This window comes from Dermochelys coriacea, chromosome 16 (genome assembly GCF_009764565.3).
Source record: "Dermochelys coriacea isolate rDerCor1 chromosome 16, rDerCor1.pri.v4, whole genome shotgun sequence".
NCBI classification, from domain to species: domain Eukaryota; kingdom Metazoa; phylum Chordata; order Testudines; family Dermochelyidae; genus Dermochelys; species Dermochelys coriacea.
The window spans coordinates 25,167,337-25,186,814 of NC_050083.1; the positions used below are offsets into that span (position 1 = coordinate 25,167,337).

At 58.5% G+C, this 19,478-nt stretch overlaps 1 protein-coding gene across 1 annotated transcript in view; it reads left to right on the forward strand.

The window, feature by feature from the left end:
* The first annotated feature begins 17,371 nt into the window (after positions 1–17,371).
* LMX1B (LIM homeobox transcription factor 1 beta) overlaps positions 17,372–19,478 on the forward strand; it is a 129,197-nt gene continuing 127,090 nt past the window's right edge. The window contains exons 1-2 of the mRNA XM_038374282.2: positions 17,372–17,756; positions 18,410–18,596. Of these exons, the coding sequence (XP_038230210.1) occupies positions 17,618–17,756; positions 18,410–18,596 (326 nt within the window). The 5' untranslated portion in view covers positions 17,372–17,617. The remainder of the gene's footprint in view (positions 17,757–18,409; positions 18,597–19,478) is intronic.

The following is a 19,478-nucleotide window of genomic DNA, read 5'->3' on the forward strand; positions in this document are numbered from 1 at the left end:
CCACAGACATTTCCACAATAATCCCTAGAGCAGATCCTTTAGAAAAGCATCCACTCAATCTAAAAATTGTCAGTGATGGAGAATCCACCATGACTGCTGGTAAATTGCTTCAATGGTTAATTACCCCCACTGTCACAAAGTTATTCCCTCTTTCCAGTCTGAATTTGTCTAGCTTCATCTTCCAGCTATTGGATTATGTAATACCTTCCCCTGCTAGACTGAAGAGCCCATTATTAAATATTTACAGGACCCAGGAGCATGGAAGTATTTCTAGCTACCTGAGAAGGTGCCAAGTTTGGTAAAGTACGTTACTGGGAAGACTAGATGGGGATTGGTGAAAGATCATGGATCATCAACCATCTGGCTCTGATTTGGGAAAATACTTTGGCATGGGCTTAAGTGCTTCTCTATTAGCAAATCATTTAAACATAGGCTTAAGTGATTTGCTGAACAGGGATGCTTTCCTGAATGGACAACTTTAAGAGAACCGCTCTATGAAGGAAGAAACCCTGCCCCATATGCAATAATTGAATTCTCTGGAAAACTAGACATCCTGGAAGTGTAGGTTGACATCAGGTGATCTATTACAGCCAAAATCAGTATTGTAAATGCCTGTGCTTATAAATTTATATTTAAGACCTGAGAGAGCTGATTTTTAAAAGGCAGATTCTGCTTGTGCAACCCAGTTGCATGCAGATTTTTACTTTCTCATCTATGTACATAGGTGACAGACTTTTCCTGCACATTTAGACAAGTTTGCTATCATCTGTGCAGACAAGTGAAATTGTTGTCACCTATGCTCGTAGGTGATATTGCTCACCAGGTGGTGTGTACCTGGCTGATCTGAGAGCCCATCAAAAACAGACTGCAGGGGCTCTTCTAGAAATGTGTAGGGTTCTGTCTGATGCTTTCAATCCCCTTGTCCACAGAATGATTTGATGCACCACTGGGGTTCTAAATGGGGCTGCTGATTCAATTGTGCACATTTATCAAATGGCCTCAATTTGCATAGATTCCACTCCCCACCTCATCCCCATTTTCTAGACCCATTAAAGTAAACATTGCAGGAAATGTACCTGGGAACGCCTGTGCCTAAGTACCATGAGAAAGCGGTTTAAAGTAGAAAGGGCCAGACAGGCCTTTTCCTTTGCTGTCCTCCGCCCCCCATGCCCTGTTATTGCAGGTGTTATGGTTTTCTGTGGAGACCCAGTATGTACCACAGCTTCAGTGAGGGACTGAGTCTGAATGTCAGGGCTTTAGAGAGCACACAGCAGAGCCCAGATCTGATTTCATTCAGATCAAAGGGAGGTGCTGAAATAATTAGAGATGAGTCAAACTAATTTGAGTTAAGAAGTGTCAACTAGGCTAATCTGTCATTGTCCAAATGAGGCTGAAACTGAAAGCATTATTGCTCCTGATAACCTTTGAACCCCTGAGCTCAGAATTCTTTCCGGAAGAGCCAGGATTGCTCTGGAACCAGATGCCCCCACAGGAGCATTTACATAAATTTAGTTCTGTTCAAAGGTGACTAGAATAGCCTTGGAGATATTGATGGTGAATGAGAGCGACTGAGTTCTCTACTCAGAGGCTAGTGGGTGTCTACAGTGGGTTAGGACCATGTGCAACACCAAATAATTAGGAGCCAAATAAAGTGTGGATCTGGTGTTCAGGGATCAAAGCCCTTAGACCCCATAAAGAACTCCTGGGGTTGAGCCACCAAGTCTGGTCTTGCCAGCATCCAGCAGGCAAGATAAAACACTGACACATGAGACAGCAGCAGAAAAGAAAAGCTGCCAAAATAGGACACATTTTCTTTCTTCGAATGGCCAGGGGCTTCATGCGCATCTTTCCAGCGCTGGGCTGGCATTAGGTGAGATCAGGTCAGGGTGTTGGATCACATCATAGGAGGATCCTCCATGGCAAACGGTCAGGCAGTCTGTGTGTTAGGAAATTTGGAAAGGAAACCGATGATCAAAATGGAACTGACCCTCCGGGAGGGAGAGGGACTGTGAAGGGGCCACAGGCAGGATGGGGGAGGGGGGGGAAATGAGCCCTCACCGCCACAAGATATCCCTGAGGCCTTTGACAGGCCAAAGTTTCAGTCCTACTGGTTCCTTTTCTTGCTCTGGGTGGTTTCAGACTCTTTGCATGAACATTATGTTACCTTCTGTGCTGCATATGTGCACCTCAGTGTTTCCTCTCTCTAGGCTGCATGCGCTTAGTCCTGAAGCAAATACTTCCACTTCTGCATTCTTTAATGGCAGCGCAATAAGGACTAATGCAAAGCAGAACGGAGCTGCTCTGCTCTGCAGGTCCACAGCTCTCTCGCTCGCTCTCATACGTATAATTATATAGAGACTCCTGATATTTCTCGCCATTTGCTTTTCCCATTCTATATGATCGTTTCTCATTTGCATGCAGGATCAGAGAGCGCAGGGCCGGACCGAACACACGGTGTGATTCTTCACTCCCGGGCTTGCCGGCCAGTTGTCTCTTGTGTGACTATTCCCTGCACCTGATGCCCCTGTTACAGCGCCTGCCCCAGGCCGCCCGCACAAGCCTGGCTAGTAGCCTGGATCAGGCCGTGGTCACCGTGAGACGAGTCTTGGGAGCCTGGGGGCTGCTGCAGTTACCCCAGTGCGGCCCAGGTCAGTCTCACTGAGGGCAGCCGAGTTTGGCCAGTGGCGATCTCGGGCTGCAGCAACATGGTGGTGCCACCACGCGGGGAGAGGGCGGGAGCCTGCCGGGGACTCGCCCGACTCCCGAGGGAGCTGGGCAGGCCTCTGGCTGCGGCTAGCCCAGGACCATGCAGAGCAGGGACTCGCCCTCGCCCCATGGACCAGCCCGAGAGGCCGCCCGCGGCTGGAGCCAGGCCCGGGAGAGGGAAAAGCCCAGTCGTGCGCCCCTGACTCCAGTCACCCCCGGCCCGACACCCCCCGGGCTGCGCCCCGGCCGGGACCGCTCCCTGGCCAACCAGGCCGGCTGGGGCTGCTACCCCACCCGCGATAGCCCCTGCCCCGGGCAGCCGCCTCCCGCCTCTCCAGCCCCGGCCTGGCCGCCGGGGAAAGGCGCAGGGCCCATCCGGGCCGTGGGATGGGCAGGGCGCGGCGAGCTCCGCAGCCCGCCGGGCTCTCTGTCCTCCAACGAGAGACCCCCGGCGTCCCGAGCGGGGCAGGCCCAGATCGCCCGCCTCCCGCCCGGCGTCTCCTGGCAGCTGCCCGCTGGAAAGGAGCCGGGCGGCCCGAGCAGCCCAGGGAGGGGCAGGCGGCGGCCAGCTCAGGCCGAGCTCCCGCCTGCAGAGGCGCCGGGAGGTGTGAGGCGCCGCCCGGAGAGTGCGGAGCTCGCCCGCCCGGCCCCTGGGCTCGTGTCCCCGCCTGAGGCTCGGACCACGCCGGCTGCGGTTAACGGTAAAACGCCGGAGACACGGCCCGTCCCGCCGCTCCGCGAGGGGTTCCCCCGCAGGGAGACACGGCGAAGGAGGTGCAGACCCCTCCCCTCGATTGAAACCCAGCCAACCCGTCGGGGCCCCGGGAGCGGGCTCGCGGCGCTCGCCTGGCTGAGGGTTGCTGAGTTCGGACACTGAAATGCAGCCCCCGAAGGAAGGGCCCTGGGTCGGGGTTTCACTGCGGCCCGCCCTGTGAAGCGGAAAGCGGCGCCCACGGATTTGTGTTTCACAGAAACAATTTACTGGGAGCAGGATTTAAATGAGCAAATCGCCAGGGATCAGAAAACCCCTTAGACAGGAGCCTGTGAGCCCATCCCACGCCAGGTCCGCTCCCCCGAGACCCCGGCATCCACCGGCCTGGCTCCAGCTTTCCCGGGCTGGCCTGGGAAATAGGACAAACCCGTCTGTCCTGCTCCCAGAGCCGCGGCCCCTGACGGCGCGGAGGGAAGAGACAATATTTAAAACTTTCGAAGAAAAAGTTCGTGCTCCCCTCTCCAAGCTGGGATAGAAACCCTCCAGATTCAAAGCACGGAGGGAGCGAGGGGATTTATTTTAAAACGAGCCGCTAAAAGAGCCTTGGAAAACCCGTTCTTTTGATTGTGAAGGTATTTCGCTGTATTCACGCCCATATCTCGTTTATTCTGCGGCTTCTATTAACAGTAACGAAACGAGCCCCGCGATGTAACTTTCAGAGAAACTTTGTCACTCTCCTGAAAAAGGGAAACTAAACAAGGAGGCGCGTTTTGAATTCCCGAGAGAAACAGGGGGCCCTTTCTAAAAACTCCGCGCCCACAGCCGTGTTGGGGGTTCAGTATTTTACGCCGCGGAAGCTCCTGACACACAAACAACTGCAGGGATTCGATAGCCTGGTTGTAGCCCACAAAGCAACCGGCGTGCTCAGTTTCTAGACTATGGAGCGTGCTGTTAATAGCGAGATTTCGGCTTGTAACAAAAATCTAAAGGAACAATAACGATAAATAAATAAGAATGAACCCGAGGGACCTGAGACAGCAACACACCCAAAATCTTCCTCGCGCGGATCACCCCTGGCTGTTGCATTTCTGTCTAAAACCAAGCCCAAGAAAGGGGATCTTTCCAAAACGCGGGCGCCAGTTGTTTTCTTTTAGCTCCAGGAAGGAAAGGGGGACACATGGTTTTCCTCTGAATTGCAACAGACCCGGACTGCTGAGCGCCGCCCCAAGAATTAGCTCCAAACACCAACACGCGCAAGATTTGGCTCCTTAAGGTGCGATTCGAATTGTTCTGTTTTGGTTTAAAACCTTTTCTTTTATTCTAACTCTTCCCGACAACGCAGCTTTGGGGCGGTAGTTGGTCAGGCTAAACCCACCGCCGGACTCCACGTGGCGGTGGATGGCTGCTGAGTAGCCCGACTCGGATCACGCTCATAAGGTTCGAAGACCTGGCGATAACTGGTCAGCCAAACGAATAGTTTGGCCCTGCATGGGCGAGCTCCCGTTCCTGGTCTGTGCGAGCTGCGCGCCTCTTTTCTCTTGTTTTCGCTGCGCTAGCACGGACTCCTTGTGCCCTGGTTTGCTCCGCTTCTCTCGCCCCTGCCCTAGACACTGTTTAGGGGAAGGGGAGCCGCCTGGCATCCCGGGTGTGTTTCCTGGTGGTTCCCCATCACTGCGGCTGGGAAGAGACACCCGCCCCCCCCCACCAGGGTCCTGTCTGCTCAGCCCTGGCCGCGGTGTGCCCCCAAGCCCTGGGCGCTCCGGCCAGGCTCGGTCCTTGCCCGGCCTAGGCGGGGGGTGGCTTCAGCAGGTGCGATGCCCGTGGCACGGCGCCGCTCGCGTTTGGAAATGAGGCAGAAGGACCGACCCAGCCAGGCCTCTCCTGCCAGGCGGCTCACGGCCCGCGCGGCACGGCCCGAGCTGGAAATGCAGCGAGGCGCTGTGCCAGGACGGCGAGCCCCGCGCTACAGGTTGTCACCGACTCCCACCTGGCTCCGGCTTGTGCCGGTGACCCGGCCACGTCCCATCGCGCAGGCGGGTTCTCCCGGGCCGGCCTCGAACAGGTCCTGGCCACCACACACCTGTTCCTTTGGAAAAGCGGGGGCCCCATTTCACGCTCTCCGCGTCGCCGCTGACACGGGGGACTCCCTGTCGGGCGCTTGCTGGGCGACCGTGGCGGTCATGCCCCCGGAGGCCCTGCCCGCTTCTGCCGGGATGCGCTCCCGGCTACCCAGGCGCGCCACGGAGCTGAGCTCTCCCAGAGAAAAACGCGTCATAAAGGCCGTTTAAAAGCGTTACACAAACCAAGTAAATCTCCCGACAACTCCGTTTTGAGAGGCTGGGCTGAGACCGAGCGCGGAGCTCTGCACATTCGTTTGCTAATTATTGTCCGCGACTGGCCTTGGGAATCGGGGGTGCCCGGCCTGTCGGCTCTGGCAGGGTGGGGAACAGCGGGGTCGGTGCGATTCCAGCTCCTGGTGAGAGTCTGCCAGGAGCGAAAGGCGCCGCAAGGCCTGGCAGAATTGTTCTCTTAACTCGCCTGTTTCACGTTAGATTAGACGCGAACTTTTTTTTTTTACCACCAAGGCTTGAAAATAAAATAAAAATAAAGTAAAATAATTATCAGGAAACCTACAAATCTCTCTCCCGATAAAATAATTGGTTCGCGTGCAAAGTTCTGAGCCTCTGCTGACAACTGACATTAGGCTAGTGGGGAAATGAACTGCAAGGGGCTGCCGTGGTCCGTGTGCTTTTGGGTCTCACATGTAAACGAAAACAAAATGCAATAATTGTTTTTCCTAAAATCGGGGCTAAACGCGAAACGATTTTCCTTCGTGCCGGCTGCACGGGCCGGCCGCGGAGCAGGGAGAGAATTCAACGGCCGAACAGTCACAGCAGACACGCGCCTGCCCCAGGACAGTCCGGATCTCTGGCAAGGGGGAAATGGGTAGTTTACATTTCAGTTGCCAGGTTTGGTGAGAATACTCGGGTCTCCCGCGCCCGGTTAGTGCTTGTCTGGATCACGGCAGCGCCCAAAACCTGCGCACGGTCGTTGCTTTTAAAACTAGCAACGGAGTTCCGGAGCCTCTGCCTCTGTGAAATATTCGTGCAGAAAGTGATCAGTCGAGATTAAATGAGGGGCAAGGGAAACAAAAGGGGAGCCTCCAGCTTTGACTCACGCGTGAAATGAGCCCGGCGGGGCACGCAGCCTGCGCTCCTGTGGGAGACGGGTTAAGCTGAGCCGCTAGGTCTTATCCACCGGGCTCCACGGCCCACAACTCCCTCTCCATCCCCCTTCCTTCATCCCTACACGCCCTCCTCCCTAACCCCACCGCCATCCCCCTTCCTTCATCCCTACACCCCCTCCTCCCTAACCCCACCGCCATCCCCCTTCCTTCATCCCTACACCCCCTCCTCCCTAACCCCACCGCCATCCCCCTTCCTTCATCCCTACACCCCCTCCTCCCTAACCCCACAGCCATCCCCCTTCCTTCATCCCTACACCCCCTACTCCCTAACCCCACCGCCATCCCCCTTCCTTCATCCCTACACGCCCTCCTCCCTAACCCCACCGCCATCCCCCTTCCTTCATCCCTACACCCCCTCCTCCCTAACCCCACCGCCATCCCCCTTCCTTCATCCCTACACGCCCTCCTCCCTAACCCCACCGCCATCCCCCTTCCTTCATCCCTACACGCCCTCCTCCCTAACCCCACCGCCATCCCCCTTCCTTCATCCCTACACCCCCTCCTCCCTAACCCACCGCCATCCCCCTTCCTTCATCCCTACACCCCCTCCTCCCTAACCCCACCGCCATCCCCCTTCCTTCATCCCTACACCCCCTCCTCCCTAACCCCACCGCCATCCCCCTTCCTTCATCCCTATACCCCCTCCTCCCTAACCCCACCGCCATCCCCCTTCCTTCATCCCTACACGCCCTCCTCCCTAACCCCACCGCCATCCCCCTTCCTTCATCCCTACACCCCCTCCTCCCTAACCCCACCGCCATCCCCCTTCCTTCATCCCTACACCCCCTCCTCCCTAACCCCACCGCCATCCCCTCTCTCCCCAACCCTACCGCCATCCCCCTCCCCATCCCCCTTCCTTCAGCCCCCCCCACACCCCCTAACCCCACCGCCATCCCCTCTCCCTCCTCCCTAACCCCACCGCCAATCCTCTCTATCCCCCTTCATCTCTACACACCCTCCTCCCTAAACCCACCGCCATCCCCTTCCCCAACTCTACCGCCATCCCCCTCCCCACTCCCTTCCTTCACCCCACACAGCCCCTCCTCCATGACCCTACCCCCTCCCCACCATCCCCACACACGTCATACCTCCGTTTCACACCGCACCCCATCCTCCTCCCACACCTGGGGGGCGGTGCAGCATATTTCAGTGCAGGGTCTCCACCGCCGGGGCTGGAGAGAGTGGAGGGTGGATCTCCGCAGACTGGGGAGTGGAGGGGGGCAGAAGGGAGCCTGATCTGTGCTCGGCTGCCTGACCTGATGGGGCTGAAGAGGTAGAAAGAGGCCAGGGGCTAAAGTCAGGGAGGCGGAGCAGCTCTGCTGGAAGCGCCTCTCCCTGGAGAGAGCAGCGGGCCCCCCAGCTCGCCACGCTCCAGGGTTGGTGCACTGAGAGCGCCCCACTTCAACCACCTGCACTCCCTCCGGCCGAGAGCGCCTGGATGTCTGGGGAGAAGGCAAAGGAGTGAGCACTCCTGAGGGAGACTGGCTGAGCTGAGAACCTGGCTAGAGCCCCGCTGAGCATCTGCTACAGAAGATTTCTCAGCTGGGAGCTTTGCATTCTACCCTCTTCTAACAACTAGAGCATCCTTTCTATCTGGCCTGCTCAGGCACCTGGTTGCAGCAAGCGTCTGCTGAGTTTCTGCTGGGGAGAGCTTCCAGAGAAGGAAAGCGGCCTTATTTCCTGCAGTCAGTGTCCTAGCTCGATGGCTCTCAACTTCTCCACACCACTGCACCGCTTTCAGGGCTCTGATTTGTCTTGCGCACCCCAAGTTTCCCCTCACTTAAAAACTACTTGCTTACAAAATCAGACATACACATACAAAAGTGTCACCACCGCACTGTTACGGAGAAATTGCTGACTCTCATTTTGTCTGTATGAAATTGTAGCTTGTCCTGATTTTGCTAGTGCTTTGTATGTAGCCTGTTGTAAAACTAGGCAAATCTCTAGCTGAGCTGAGGTACCCCCTGGAAGACCTCTGCGTACCCCTGGTTGAGAACTACTGTTCTAGCCTGTCCTTGCCTTAATTTATTAATTAGTCTGGAGACAGAGCTGTGCAGAAGAGCCAGGTGAGGTAAATCGGAATGAGGTAAAATGACCTCGGTGGTTGAGAGACAGAAAACAAAGAGTAGGAATAAATGATGGTTCTCATCATGGCAAAAGGCGAGCAACCCTGGCGTCCGCAGTTCCCTCCTGTACCCTGCCTTGTTTAACAGTTTTATCAGTTAACTGGGAAAGAGTGTGAATAGTGAGGAGGCAAAACTTGCAGATTACAGAAAATAGTTAAAGTAAAGTCAATTTCGCGGTGCTAGGTGAACGGGCAGCACAATGGCGGGTGAGATGCAGTGCTGAGAGTGAAAAGCAATGCCCACACTGGAAAGATTCATTGGAATGAATCCTACAAGATTACTGTGTAATCACTCCGGAGAAGCACCTGGGTGTCACTGAGGAAAGCGCAATGCAAACAGCAGTTCCATGGACAGCAGGGGCCAGAAAAGATCAACCAAATGTTAGGATGTAAAAAGGCTGAGAGAGAAAAGTAATACTGGAACAGATGACAATAGCGTTGTACAAATCAAAGGTACATCCTCCCCTGGGACAGCATGAGCAGTTATGGCTACACCATCTCGAAATACACAGAGCAGGAACAGAAGGGTTGCAGGGCCTGATGACAAACACTATTGCAGACCTGGGTTAGAAATTCATTAGGGGACACTGACAAAAACAGGACTGCCTAGAGAGGGGAGAGCTAAGAGGGGACATAGTAGAGGGACAACAATACATGGTCTAGAAAAGGCCAGGGCTCTGCTGCCCTTTTTCATAGCACAAGAACAAGGGGAAAGCCAATGAAAATAAGAAGGGATATTTTAAAAACTGGTTCATGGAAGGGCTTTTTTAAACAATGCATAATTCGTTAGTCTGTGGAACTCCTTGCCACCACAAGTCATTGAAGCCCAGAGTTTAGAAGGATTTAGCAAAGAATTAGTCACGTACGCGGCTAAGGAGAACCTCCAACGTTACATCAGATGGGATAACAAATATAAGGGCTATAAACTGTCATGCTTCGGGGCAAAAGGAGTAGCAGAAGGAGCCTAGGGAGGAAGTAGGCGTAGGAGATTCACTAACTGTTCAGGAAGGGATGCTTGCCGCTGGTGGAGGTAGGATTTGTCCAGCAGAGCAGTGGGTACCTGTTTTCCTAGGAGAGCTCGGTTGTGAGACGTGCGCCCTTCTGGCGATGCCCTCTGGGCTGGGGCATGCCCAGCCCACAAGCGCGGGAGGTCGCTGGTGTCCGGCTGTCCCTGGGGAGGCGGAGGGGCCAAGCCAAGCACCGCCGTGCTCTCTGTGCGCACCGGCCTTGTCGCTCGTCAGAGCCTGCCGGCGCCGCCCGCAAATCTCTGTCTGCGCCCGGAGAGCGATTTGGGGTGGGGCAGCTGTGGGGTGATCCCAGCCAAAACAGGCGGTTCCCGCTGCCCTGCGCGGCGGCTCCCTGGGGCTCTCCGGGTGCCAGCGGGGTGCTGCGCCGCGTTGCCAGGCGTCCTGACCCGACGGCAGCTCCTCTCTCGGGGAGGCGATGCGGAGACCACGAGATTCTGCGGATTTGCCCTAGCAGCTCTAACAAGCTAACGGCGCAAGCAAATGGGTGGCGCCTCGCAGCTTATGCCTTTAATCTAGACAATTGAATCGTTCCTCCAGGCCCCCCAAACACCTACACAACGCAGCGCAGCCGGGGCGCCCAGGGAGTCAAACTCTGCGCCCCGGGGTTTCTGCTCCTCCAGGAATTGCCGACGGCCCCGGCGAGGCAGCTTTCTCAGCAGTGTCCCTGCCGAGAAGCTGCTGCCAGTGCCGCAGGAGCGCAGAGCTAGCATCGGTCTGGTGTGTCGACGAGCCCCTGCCTTAATTAAAATATGTCGAGCGCTCGCCCCCGCGGCCTTGTTCCGGGCGCTGGCGTGTCTCTTGGCCCGCTTCTCTTCCCGTTCAAGCCAGTGGGAATTTAGCCATTAGCTTTGGGCCTGATCCCAGCGAAGACTTCGCTGGCCTTTGAACTAGTTCCTCTGGTGGGGGAGGATTGGCATGCAGCCTGCCAGGTCCTCTGGCACGGATCTGATCCTTGACTGGCACTGACAGACTTCTCCTCCCCTGCAGAGCCATGGCCAGGGATGGAATTATCCAGTAACAGACCAGGTGTGTTTGTACCCTGGTTGTGAAAGCTCCTGGTCACACTGCCTCCCTAGGAAACCAGCCGCTGGCATGCGAGTGATGTCCCCTCCTAGGGGACCAGATTCTGCAGCGGTGTAAGCCAGTGGCACTCCATAGCCCACTGCCAGGATTCAAGGCTGGCTCTCTGCAGAGGGAGAGTTTCCCCAGGGGCCAAGCCTGCAGCCTTACTTGATTCCTGACCCCAGCTTTGGTGAGCTCTGCCTGTGGAAGGCCTGGGCTTGGCCTGCAGGGCGATATAACACCAGGGGTGACTCTGAGTGTCTTGTAACTCCTGGGGAGGGGTGGTGCCTGATGGGCTGCACCTCAGAGCCTGCCCTGTGCCCCTTGACCTGGCCAGGGCCCACTGGGCCAGCGCATGGAGGGCTGGGCAGTCCTGGTGGGACCTGGCACGGGGCAGGAGGAGGCAGGATGGGTACCCAGTGAGCAGGATAGAATCATAGAAGATCAGGGTTGGAAGGAACCTCAGGAGGTGTCTAGTCCAACCTCCTGCTCAAAGCAGAACCAATCCCCAACTAAATCATCCCAGCCAGGGCTTTGTCAAGCCTGACCTTAAAAACCTCAAAGGAAGGAGATTCCACCACCTCCCTAGGTAACCCATTCCAGTGCTTCACCATTCTCCTCCTGAAATAGTTTTTCCTAACATCCAACCTAAACCTCCCCCACTGCAACTTCAGACTGTTGCTCCTTCTTCTGTGCCTGATCCCCTAGGGCCGTTCACATGACCGCTCCATCTCCAGCGCTTGGCCACTGCAGAGTCCGGGAGGCCCCCAGGCCAGTGGGGTTTGCGGATACTGGGGCGGGCGGCTTGCGGAGATTGGGGGCAGCCGCGCCGGGGGCTTCACCGGCCCCCAGCCTAGTTAGCCAAACTTCGTGTCCCCAGCGCCCGGCAGGGCACCTTCCCGGGGAAGCGCGGCGGGGATTCAGTGACCGCTGCCAACCCCTCCAAAGCGCCCGCTGCCCTCGGCTCTAACCCTGCGCAGTGTCCCGGCCAGAGACCCGGCCCCGGCTCGCTGCGAGCGGGCGCTGCTCGGCCGGACCCAGGTCCTCCTTTTCTTCACAGCCATGCCTTGTGTGGAACAGCGAATGACCGTGGATTGGTCATTGGTAACGGCAGCTTCGCGGCTTGGTTACATGTGTCCTTCCTGTCGGAGGGAAACCGGAGCTGGCGGGATTATTCGTTGCCAATGACGGAGCTCGCTTCGGGTCCGAATTTACCAGAGCAGATTTTAATTGGTAGGAAAGGTAACCCTGAAGAGCCCCATTTACTCGGCAAACAGTTTCACACCGTTCCGCGAATTCTTTTGCTACAACTATCCCGGGCCGGCGACGTGTGAGTGGGCACCTGTGTCACACGGCCCGGTTTCTTCTGCTTGATTGGGTGACAGCTGTTTTCTATTTGCTCTTTCTTTTAATTTAGTCTTCCGTGGAATGAACACTGGGCCGTGCACAGGTGGGCTTGGTTTCGCGTGGACATGGGTATCGTAGGAGGACCGGGCAGCCATAGAATCATTCGCAGCAAGGTGCATGAAAAGGGAATGAACATTCCCGAGGGAGCTGGGAGGAATGGCTGCAAGCTGGGAGAAGCTCGCAGGATCGGGGTGTAGCAGAAATAGCTGCTGGGCTCTACAGCAGCTGAGAGTTTTAAAAGGAGAAGTTTAGACCAATGTCCAGTGAAAAGGGAATGAAAATATCCTCAAGCGCCATTGTTAGCTGAAGCGCAGGGGGCGGGCTCTGACTCACGTCTGGGGAGCTGAAGGGAGTTGGTCTCTAGTCCCCAGTGTGACTTGTTCGCTTGGACGGGGCCGGGTGGCCGCCCAGGAGAAATGCTCCGCAGCCCGCATGGGGCGTGCGGGGTGCGGACACAGACCTTATGGCCACAAAGGTTCGGGCCAGTGACCACCCCGTCAAAGCGGACAAAAGCCCAGGGGATCCGTGTAGCAACAGGCGATCTGGTGTCGGGTCAGAGGCTTTCTCGGTTTCCTCAAAAATCCCCTTTTCTTGCAGGTTTCACAACTCAGCGGGGACAGTCCCTGCGGTCTGGCCCTGGGCACTGACAAGAGGGGTTTCCGGCGGCTCTCGTTGAGTGCGAGACAGAGGTTTACCGCGTTTACACGTACGCCGCTGGCCCTCAGGGATCTGGGCAGTTCGCTTTGTGTGAGGGTTTTCCCAGGCAGCGCCGCTCCTGGTTCCCTGTCACTGTTCCCTGTGAATTGCTGAAGCATCTGCAGGGAGAAAGTGGGAGGGAGCCCACAGATGAGCCCAAACTCTGTATCTTCGTTTCGCCAACCCAGACAGTGGGCTGGGGACGCTTTGCATGGGCAGAGCAAAGCGGGGAGCTGGAGGTGCGGTCCAGGAGCCAGACACGGAGCTGACACAGCCCCTAGCAATCCGGATCGGGCCTGGCTGCGCGAGCAGCTGGACTCAGCCAGTGGGACAGCGGTGAGCACTGAAGGAAGCTATTTTACAGGGAGATGAAATAGGAAGAAAAGTTAAAATAACTCGACGGCCCTGATGGAGCCAGACGGAGCCGACAGGCGCTTCCCCCGGGCCCAGGCAGTGGGGGGAGGAGGCGGGAGGAGCTCGGCCCAGCGGACCCCCTTGCTCTGCTCAGTTCAGGACGAAGCCGTGGCATGGCTAATGCTGCAGTTCGTGCTCCAGGATGCTCGGTCCCTGCTCCCTTCGGCGCTTGCCTCTGGAGGTCTCTGCCTCGGAAAGGCCGGAGGGACCTGCAGCGCCACCAGCACTGTGAAATCGGCACATGGGCTGCCCGTCTCACCCGCCCCCGACTTCTAGTGGAAATGCAAAGACACCCCAGATAACAATGAGCCCGGCCCCAGAACCAGGTAACGGCTGGGTCAGATCTCCACAGCCAGGCCTATCCTGCAGCCGGTCAGCAGAGGGCAGACTGCACACAAGTCAGCCCCAGACCGGTGCCCAGAGGGTTAGACAATTACAAAGGCAACCAGAGCAGAGACTAATGTCACACACACACTCACACACACACTCACACACGACTAATGGCGCGCGCGCGCGCACACACACACACACACACACACAGAGCAGAGACAATGGCACACACACACACACACAGAGCAGAGACTAATGGTACACACACATATACACAGAGCAGAGGTTCATGGCGTGCGCGCACACACACACACAGCAGGAAGCTCGTAGCACACACAAAGCAAGAAACTAATGGCACAAACACACAAAGCAGGAATCTCATGTACATACACACACACACACACAAACACAACAGGAAGCTAACGGCGCACACACAGAGAGCAGGGGGCTCCTGGCGCGCACACCACACACATGTAAGAGGCTAATGGGGCACCCACACACCGCACAGACACACACACGCAGAAGGCTCATGGCGTACCCACATATGCACAAGTTTCACTCGCCACGAAGGCCCTTTCGGCACATTCCGGGTCGGTAACACGGGCCCAGCCCAGCCGCTCACTCGTTCCTGTCTTAGGCCGGGGGCGTCGGGAATGATGCTCAGAATTGTGCATTTCTCGCCCAACTCCCGGCAGAGCGAGAGAGCCCTCCCCGGTCCCTACACACAGCGCCGGGCCTGCGCCACAGAGCCGCTTGGTTCAGGTTTCGTTTGGTTTTATTTCGATGATGGATTTCTGTGTTTTAATTGTTTGATTTTAGTTACAGACTTTTAATAAACCGCCTTCGAATTGTTCTCAAGGCGGCCGCCCGAGCTGAACACGGCCTGTGTAATAGTCACACACTCACACGGGGAGACGGTAACAATTTTGTGGTCTGATTTCTATCGGAAAAGTGACCGCAACCAGAGCCGGAATTAACTGGAGGGCTGCGAGCCCGGACCGGGAACTGGTCCCCTTTCCCCCTGACCAATCCCGCCGCCCAACTGCAGAGTTTTAATTAGAAGTTAGGGAAACTCTTGGAGTGAGGCGAGACCGGCTCTAATTTTCCTCACCATTGTAGGAGATAATTGTGGCTGGAGACTGCCGAGCAGCCCCCGGCAGGATGGGAACCGTAAACAATTAATGCAAAGAAGAGGGTCTTTCTGCGCGGCAGCGCTCTGAAATCCAAGCAGCGTTCCTCTCAATCGCAGGGTTAAATAACCCAGGATTAGTAAATTGTCCAAGATAAAACCCCACAAGCCTGTTCCCAAAACCCCTTTCCGAAAGATTGAGCTAAACCATAATCGTGAATTTCTGTGCGAACCCGGCGTCCGAAGGGCTTTGCCTGCAGACCCACAAACGGAGCAGCCCGGGGCCGCCCTTAACACTTGTCCAGCTCATTAAATACCAGTGCGTTGGGAACCCGACAGACCCGCGCTCGGGCCCTTTCCCTCGGCCGCCACAGCAAGCCCCGAGCCACGGGAACAAACCCCACATCGAATTCTCGCCAGCCGAGTGTGGCTTGCTCTGGAGATGGGGAGGGATCGCTTGCCCCGCAAAGGAAGGGGAGACTGGGGCTGTAGCCGACCCTGACACCCGCACGACGCCGGAACATTATTTGTCTTTTATTGTTTGCGCGATTCTCGTTAGGAAACAAACAGTGGCCACAAGCCTGCAATTCAGAAGCAGCCCAGGGTTCAGCTAGGCCCGGCGCAGCACTGCCGCACTCGGTGGTTCTAACGCTCCCCCGGCAGGGCTTCGCCGGCCCGCACAAGGTACCTCGGGGAACCGACACTGCGGGGCCGTGCGGCCGCGCTCGGCCATTCCCAACGTACGAAAATAAAGACCAGAAAACACCCGCTGGCCGCGCCAAGCACGGTTCTCGGGAAGGTGTAAATGCGCCCAAATCGAACCCTGGATTCGCTGTGCTGCAGCCCGCGGGCTGGGCTCCCCGAGACTCGAGGCGGGGTAGGGCCATGGGGAATTAACGCCTCTCCCCTGTCCTAGTGACTCCCCTCCTGCAGACGCGTCCGAGCAGGGAGAGGGCCGGGAGCGCAGCCCTGTGGCACTGCTCAGCTTGCCGGGCCAGCGGGACCGGCAGCTCCCGCGCTTCCCGGCCCCGAGGTGACTAGCTCCGCCTGCGGCCCGTCGCCAGGCCCTCGGGCCTCCTGCCCCGGCATCTGCGGCTCTCCAGCTGCATTAGCCCGGGATCCTGAATCCCCCTGAAGCGGGAAGCGCAGGACCGAGCCCCGCAGCCGGTGCCGGCTGGGCTAGGGCCAGCGACTGCTCTGCCCAAGGCAAGGCCACGGGAGGGGCACAGAGCGCTGGTCCCCAGCAGCCCAGCCCAGCGCTCCGCCGGCTGCAGGGGGATGCGCTCGGGTTCTCTCCAGAGGTGGGCCAGGCGGGAGGAGCCAGGCTCGGCCGCGAAGGCCAGGCCGTACGGGGTCTGCTGGCGTTTCAGTTGCCCGCCCGGGCCGGAGAAGGCATCTTCCGGGCACGGGGCGCAGCGGGCTCTGGGGCTGGAGTTAGCCCGGCCTCCAACTTCGGCGCGGGGGGAGCCCGGCGGGATCTGTGGCTGTGTCTTCTGCCAGGCCCCCAGCCCGGCTCTGCCCGCAGCCAGGGCTCCCCAGCGGGCGGCCGTCCGGGCTGCGCTCCGGCAGGGTCCGCGGGGAGGTGCGGCTCTCTGCCAGCGCCTCTCGGCCGGGCCCGTCGCCAAGAGACCGCGGCTTTGGTGCCAGGAGGGTGCCAGGGCGCCTGTGTCCGGCAAGGAGCAGCCAGCGCCGGGCCGTCGCGGCTCTGCTGGGGGCAGGCCCCGCTGTTAACATCGCCCCAGCCACCGCTGCCCCAGACACACTGGCCAGCGCGGGGGAGAGGCGGGAGCTTGGCATAGCAGGCCCAGGGTCCCGGACACGCGTGGCGGGGAGAGGCTCCTGCAGCCGGTGCCCCTGGGACGGGCGCGCTCGGGCAGCCCGGAGGGCAAAGCCAAGCACAGTCACAAGCCGCGTGGCGCAGCTACCTACCCCAGGACAGGAGGGAGAGCCCGGGACGCGCTGCCCGCGCGGGGCCGCTAACTCGAGTGGGTCGCTCCAGGCAGCTCTGGCTTCACTCGCCCCCCGGGTGTCTGTGGAGCCGCAGGGCCCCTCTGCCGGCCCGTGCGGCGCTCCCGAGAGCGCAGCCCCGGCTTGACGCGGCCCCCGCCCTTGTCACCTGGCCACCCCCGAGCCGCGCGCACCTGGCCGCCCGCGGGGGGCTGCGGGGGCTCGCTCCGGCGACGGCACTATTTGACGTCGAGGAGACGGATCACTGCGGCGCAGCGATACCAGGAGCGCCAATGGAGTTCAAATGTCAGCAAGTTTGAGGAGGGGTGAGGCGGCTCCCCTGGTGGGTGTGTTCCTCCGCCGCAGCCCCAGCTCTAAACGGAGCGGCTCCTCGGGACGCGGCAGGGCACAGTGACGGGGGAGCGCGCCCGGGGAACCCTGCAGCCCGGCCCTGGACCGACTGCGGCGCCCGCCGGCCCCTGCCCCCGGGAGGGCCCTGCCCCCGCCCCGGCCCCGGCCCCGGCCCCGGCCCGGCCCCGGCCCGGCCCGGCCCCGGCCCCGGCCCCGGCCCGCCGGCAGGTGACCCCGGGCCGCCCGCGGGCTGTAGCATGACCTGACCCGATGGGCAGCATCCTCCGCTCCGGCCCCTGCCCCGCGTCTCCGCCAGCGCAGCCCGGAAACGCGCCTCATGTCTCCCAGATAAAAATAAAAGCGACTCCCTCCTCCCCGCTGCAGCGTGTCCCGCACCCCGGCCCGCCCCGGCGCTGAGCGAGCCCGGCCCCCGCCGCAGCCTGACGCGTGCTGCGGGCCGCCCATGGATATTGCAACAGGTCCCGAGTCCTTGGAAAGGTGCTTTAGCCGGGGCCAGTCGGGCTGTGCCAAGATGCTGGACGGCATTAAAATGGAAGATCACCCCCTGCGCTCGGGCGCTGCTACCTTAGGAGTGTTGCTGGGTGAGTGGCTGCGGGTGTCTGGGCTGTGCCCCAAAGCCAAGCGTCCTGCCCGGGACCGCGCTGCCTGCCGGAGCCCGGGCCGGAGCTGTGGCAGTGCGAGTGCACGTTGAAAACAGCGTCTCCCTCCCACCCCGGCAGGCGGACGCAGGACTTCGCTAACTGACTTTGGCGGGATGTATATTTTTTAAATGACCGGAAAAAATATTGCTTAAAAAATGAATGCCTGCTGCAGAGCCGAGCGCTGCCTTGCCGGGGCATTGCCGGGCGCAGCCCGGGCCCCCGCCGCCGGCGGTGCCTGCAATTCGCCAGACTCGCTCTGCAGCCTGCAGTGACCCTGCTTAATTTTTCTTGCAACTTCGCGAGGCGGTTTTGAGCTGAGACGAGAGTTGCGAGTAGGAAAGCCCGGGGCGCGGGGCCGCGAGCCGAGGCTGCGCGACGCCAACGAAATCGCGTTGCTTTAAGTTTACTTCGCGAGGCTGTTTAATGGGAGCCGGTCCTGGGGAAGGGGGGATCCCGGGCTCGCTGGCCGCGCTGCGGCGGCGCCCCGTTTAAAGCAGCCGTGTCCCGCGTGGCAGAGCCCGTGCTGGGGCGCGGCTAGAGCACTTCAGGGCCATCTCTGCCTGCCTCTCACATCCCTCTTTGCTGTTTCCTAGGGTCAGAGTGTCAGAACCAGGCAGTTTGCGAGGGCTGCCAGCGGCCGATCTCAGACCGTTTTCTGATGAGAGTCAACGAGTCTTCCTGGCACGAAGAGTGTTTGCAGTGCACCGTGTGTCAACAAGCCCTCACCACCAGCTGCTACTTCCGGGATCGAAAACTGTACTGCAAACAGGACTACCAACAGTAAGGCGCCCTTCTCCCTTTGCCCCGCACGCCTGCCCCCGCCCCGGGGCGCTCCTGCCACCTTCTCGCCGGGCCATACGCGCCTGCCGGGCCTTACACTGGGCAGAGGGGACGGAACATGCTGTCCGGGGCCCAGGGTCCCCGGGAGCCTCTCGCCGAGTCCTGCTGCCTTGTTGGGAAACGCCAAAAAGTTTTCAAACGAAAATCAGAAAAAGCCCCTAATCGGTGCGGGGATCAGAGAGCGCCCAGCCAAGAACCGCGCGCCCGGACCCCAGCGAGATTCGTTACGGGTTCCCAGGGCCAAGCTAGAAATGTTCGAGGGGTGTTTACGAGTCACGGATAAGAAGTTAAATACTCCGCTGTCCATTAAGCAAAGGGAGTTCGTATCGGGTGGTTTTATAAATGATCAATAATACCTTGGTTGGTATCCGGATGACAAGGGGGGTATTTCGCTAGCGCCCCCTCTAAATTCGAGCTCAAATCGTTTGGAATTTGGGCCGGTAATTCGTACAGGTTTTACTGAAACGCACCGTAGGTAAATAACTGTACGATTTAAAAACAGAAATGCCCTTTCAGTTCAGTATAACATTCTCCGTGTGGCACTGTTAGATATTTGAATAATTTAATCTTGGTTCTAAAATCAGTTTGTTCCAAACGTTATCTAAAAACCCCCGAAACAAATAATACCGTGGGCAGCTGAAGCGAGGAAGGTAAAACGCTGGCAGTGCCCGGGGGGAGTCCGAGGCACGGGGGTTGCCCCGGGTGCAGAAGGGAGCAGTGTAATCTCGGGGAGGCTTTTAACGAACGGGAGTTGGAGTTGGATTTTTAACTCGGGGATTAAATCCGAATCGTCGGGCTGTTGGGTGAAGTGTTGGCTGGATT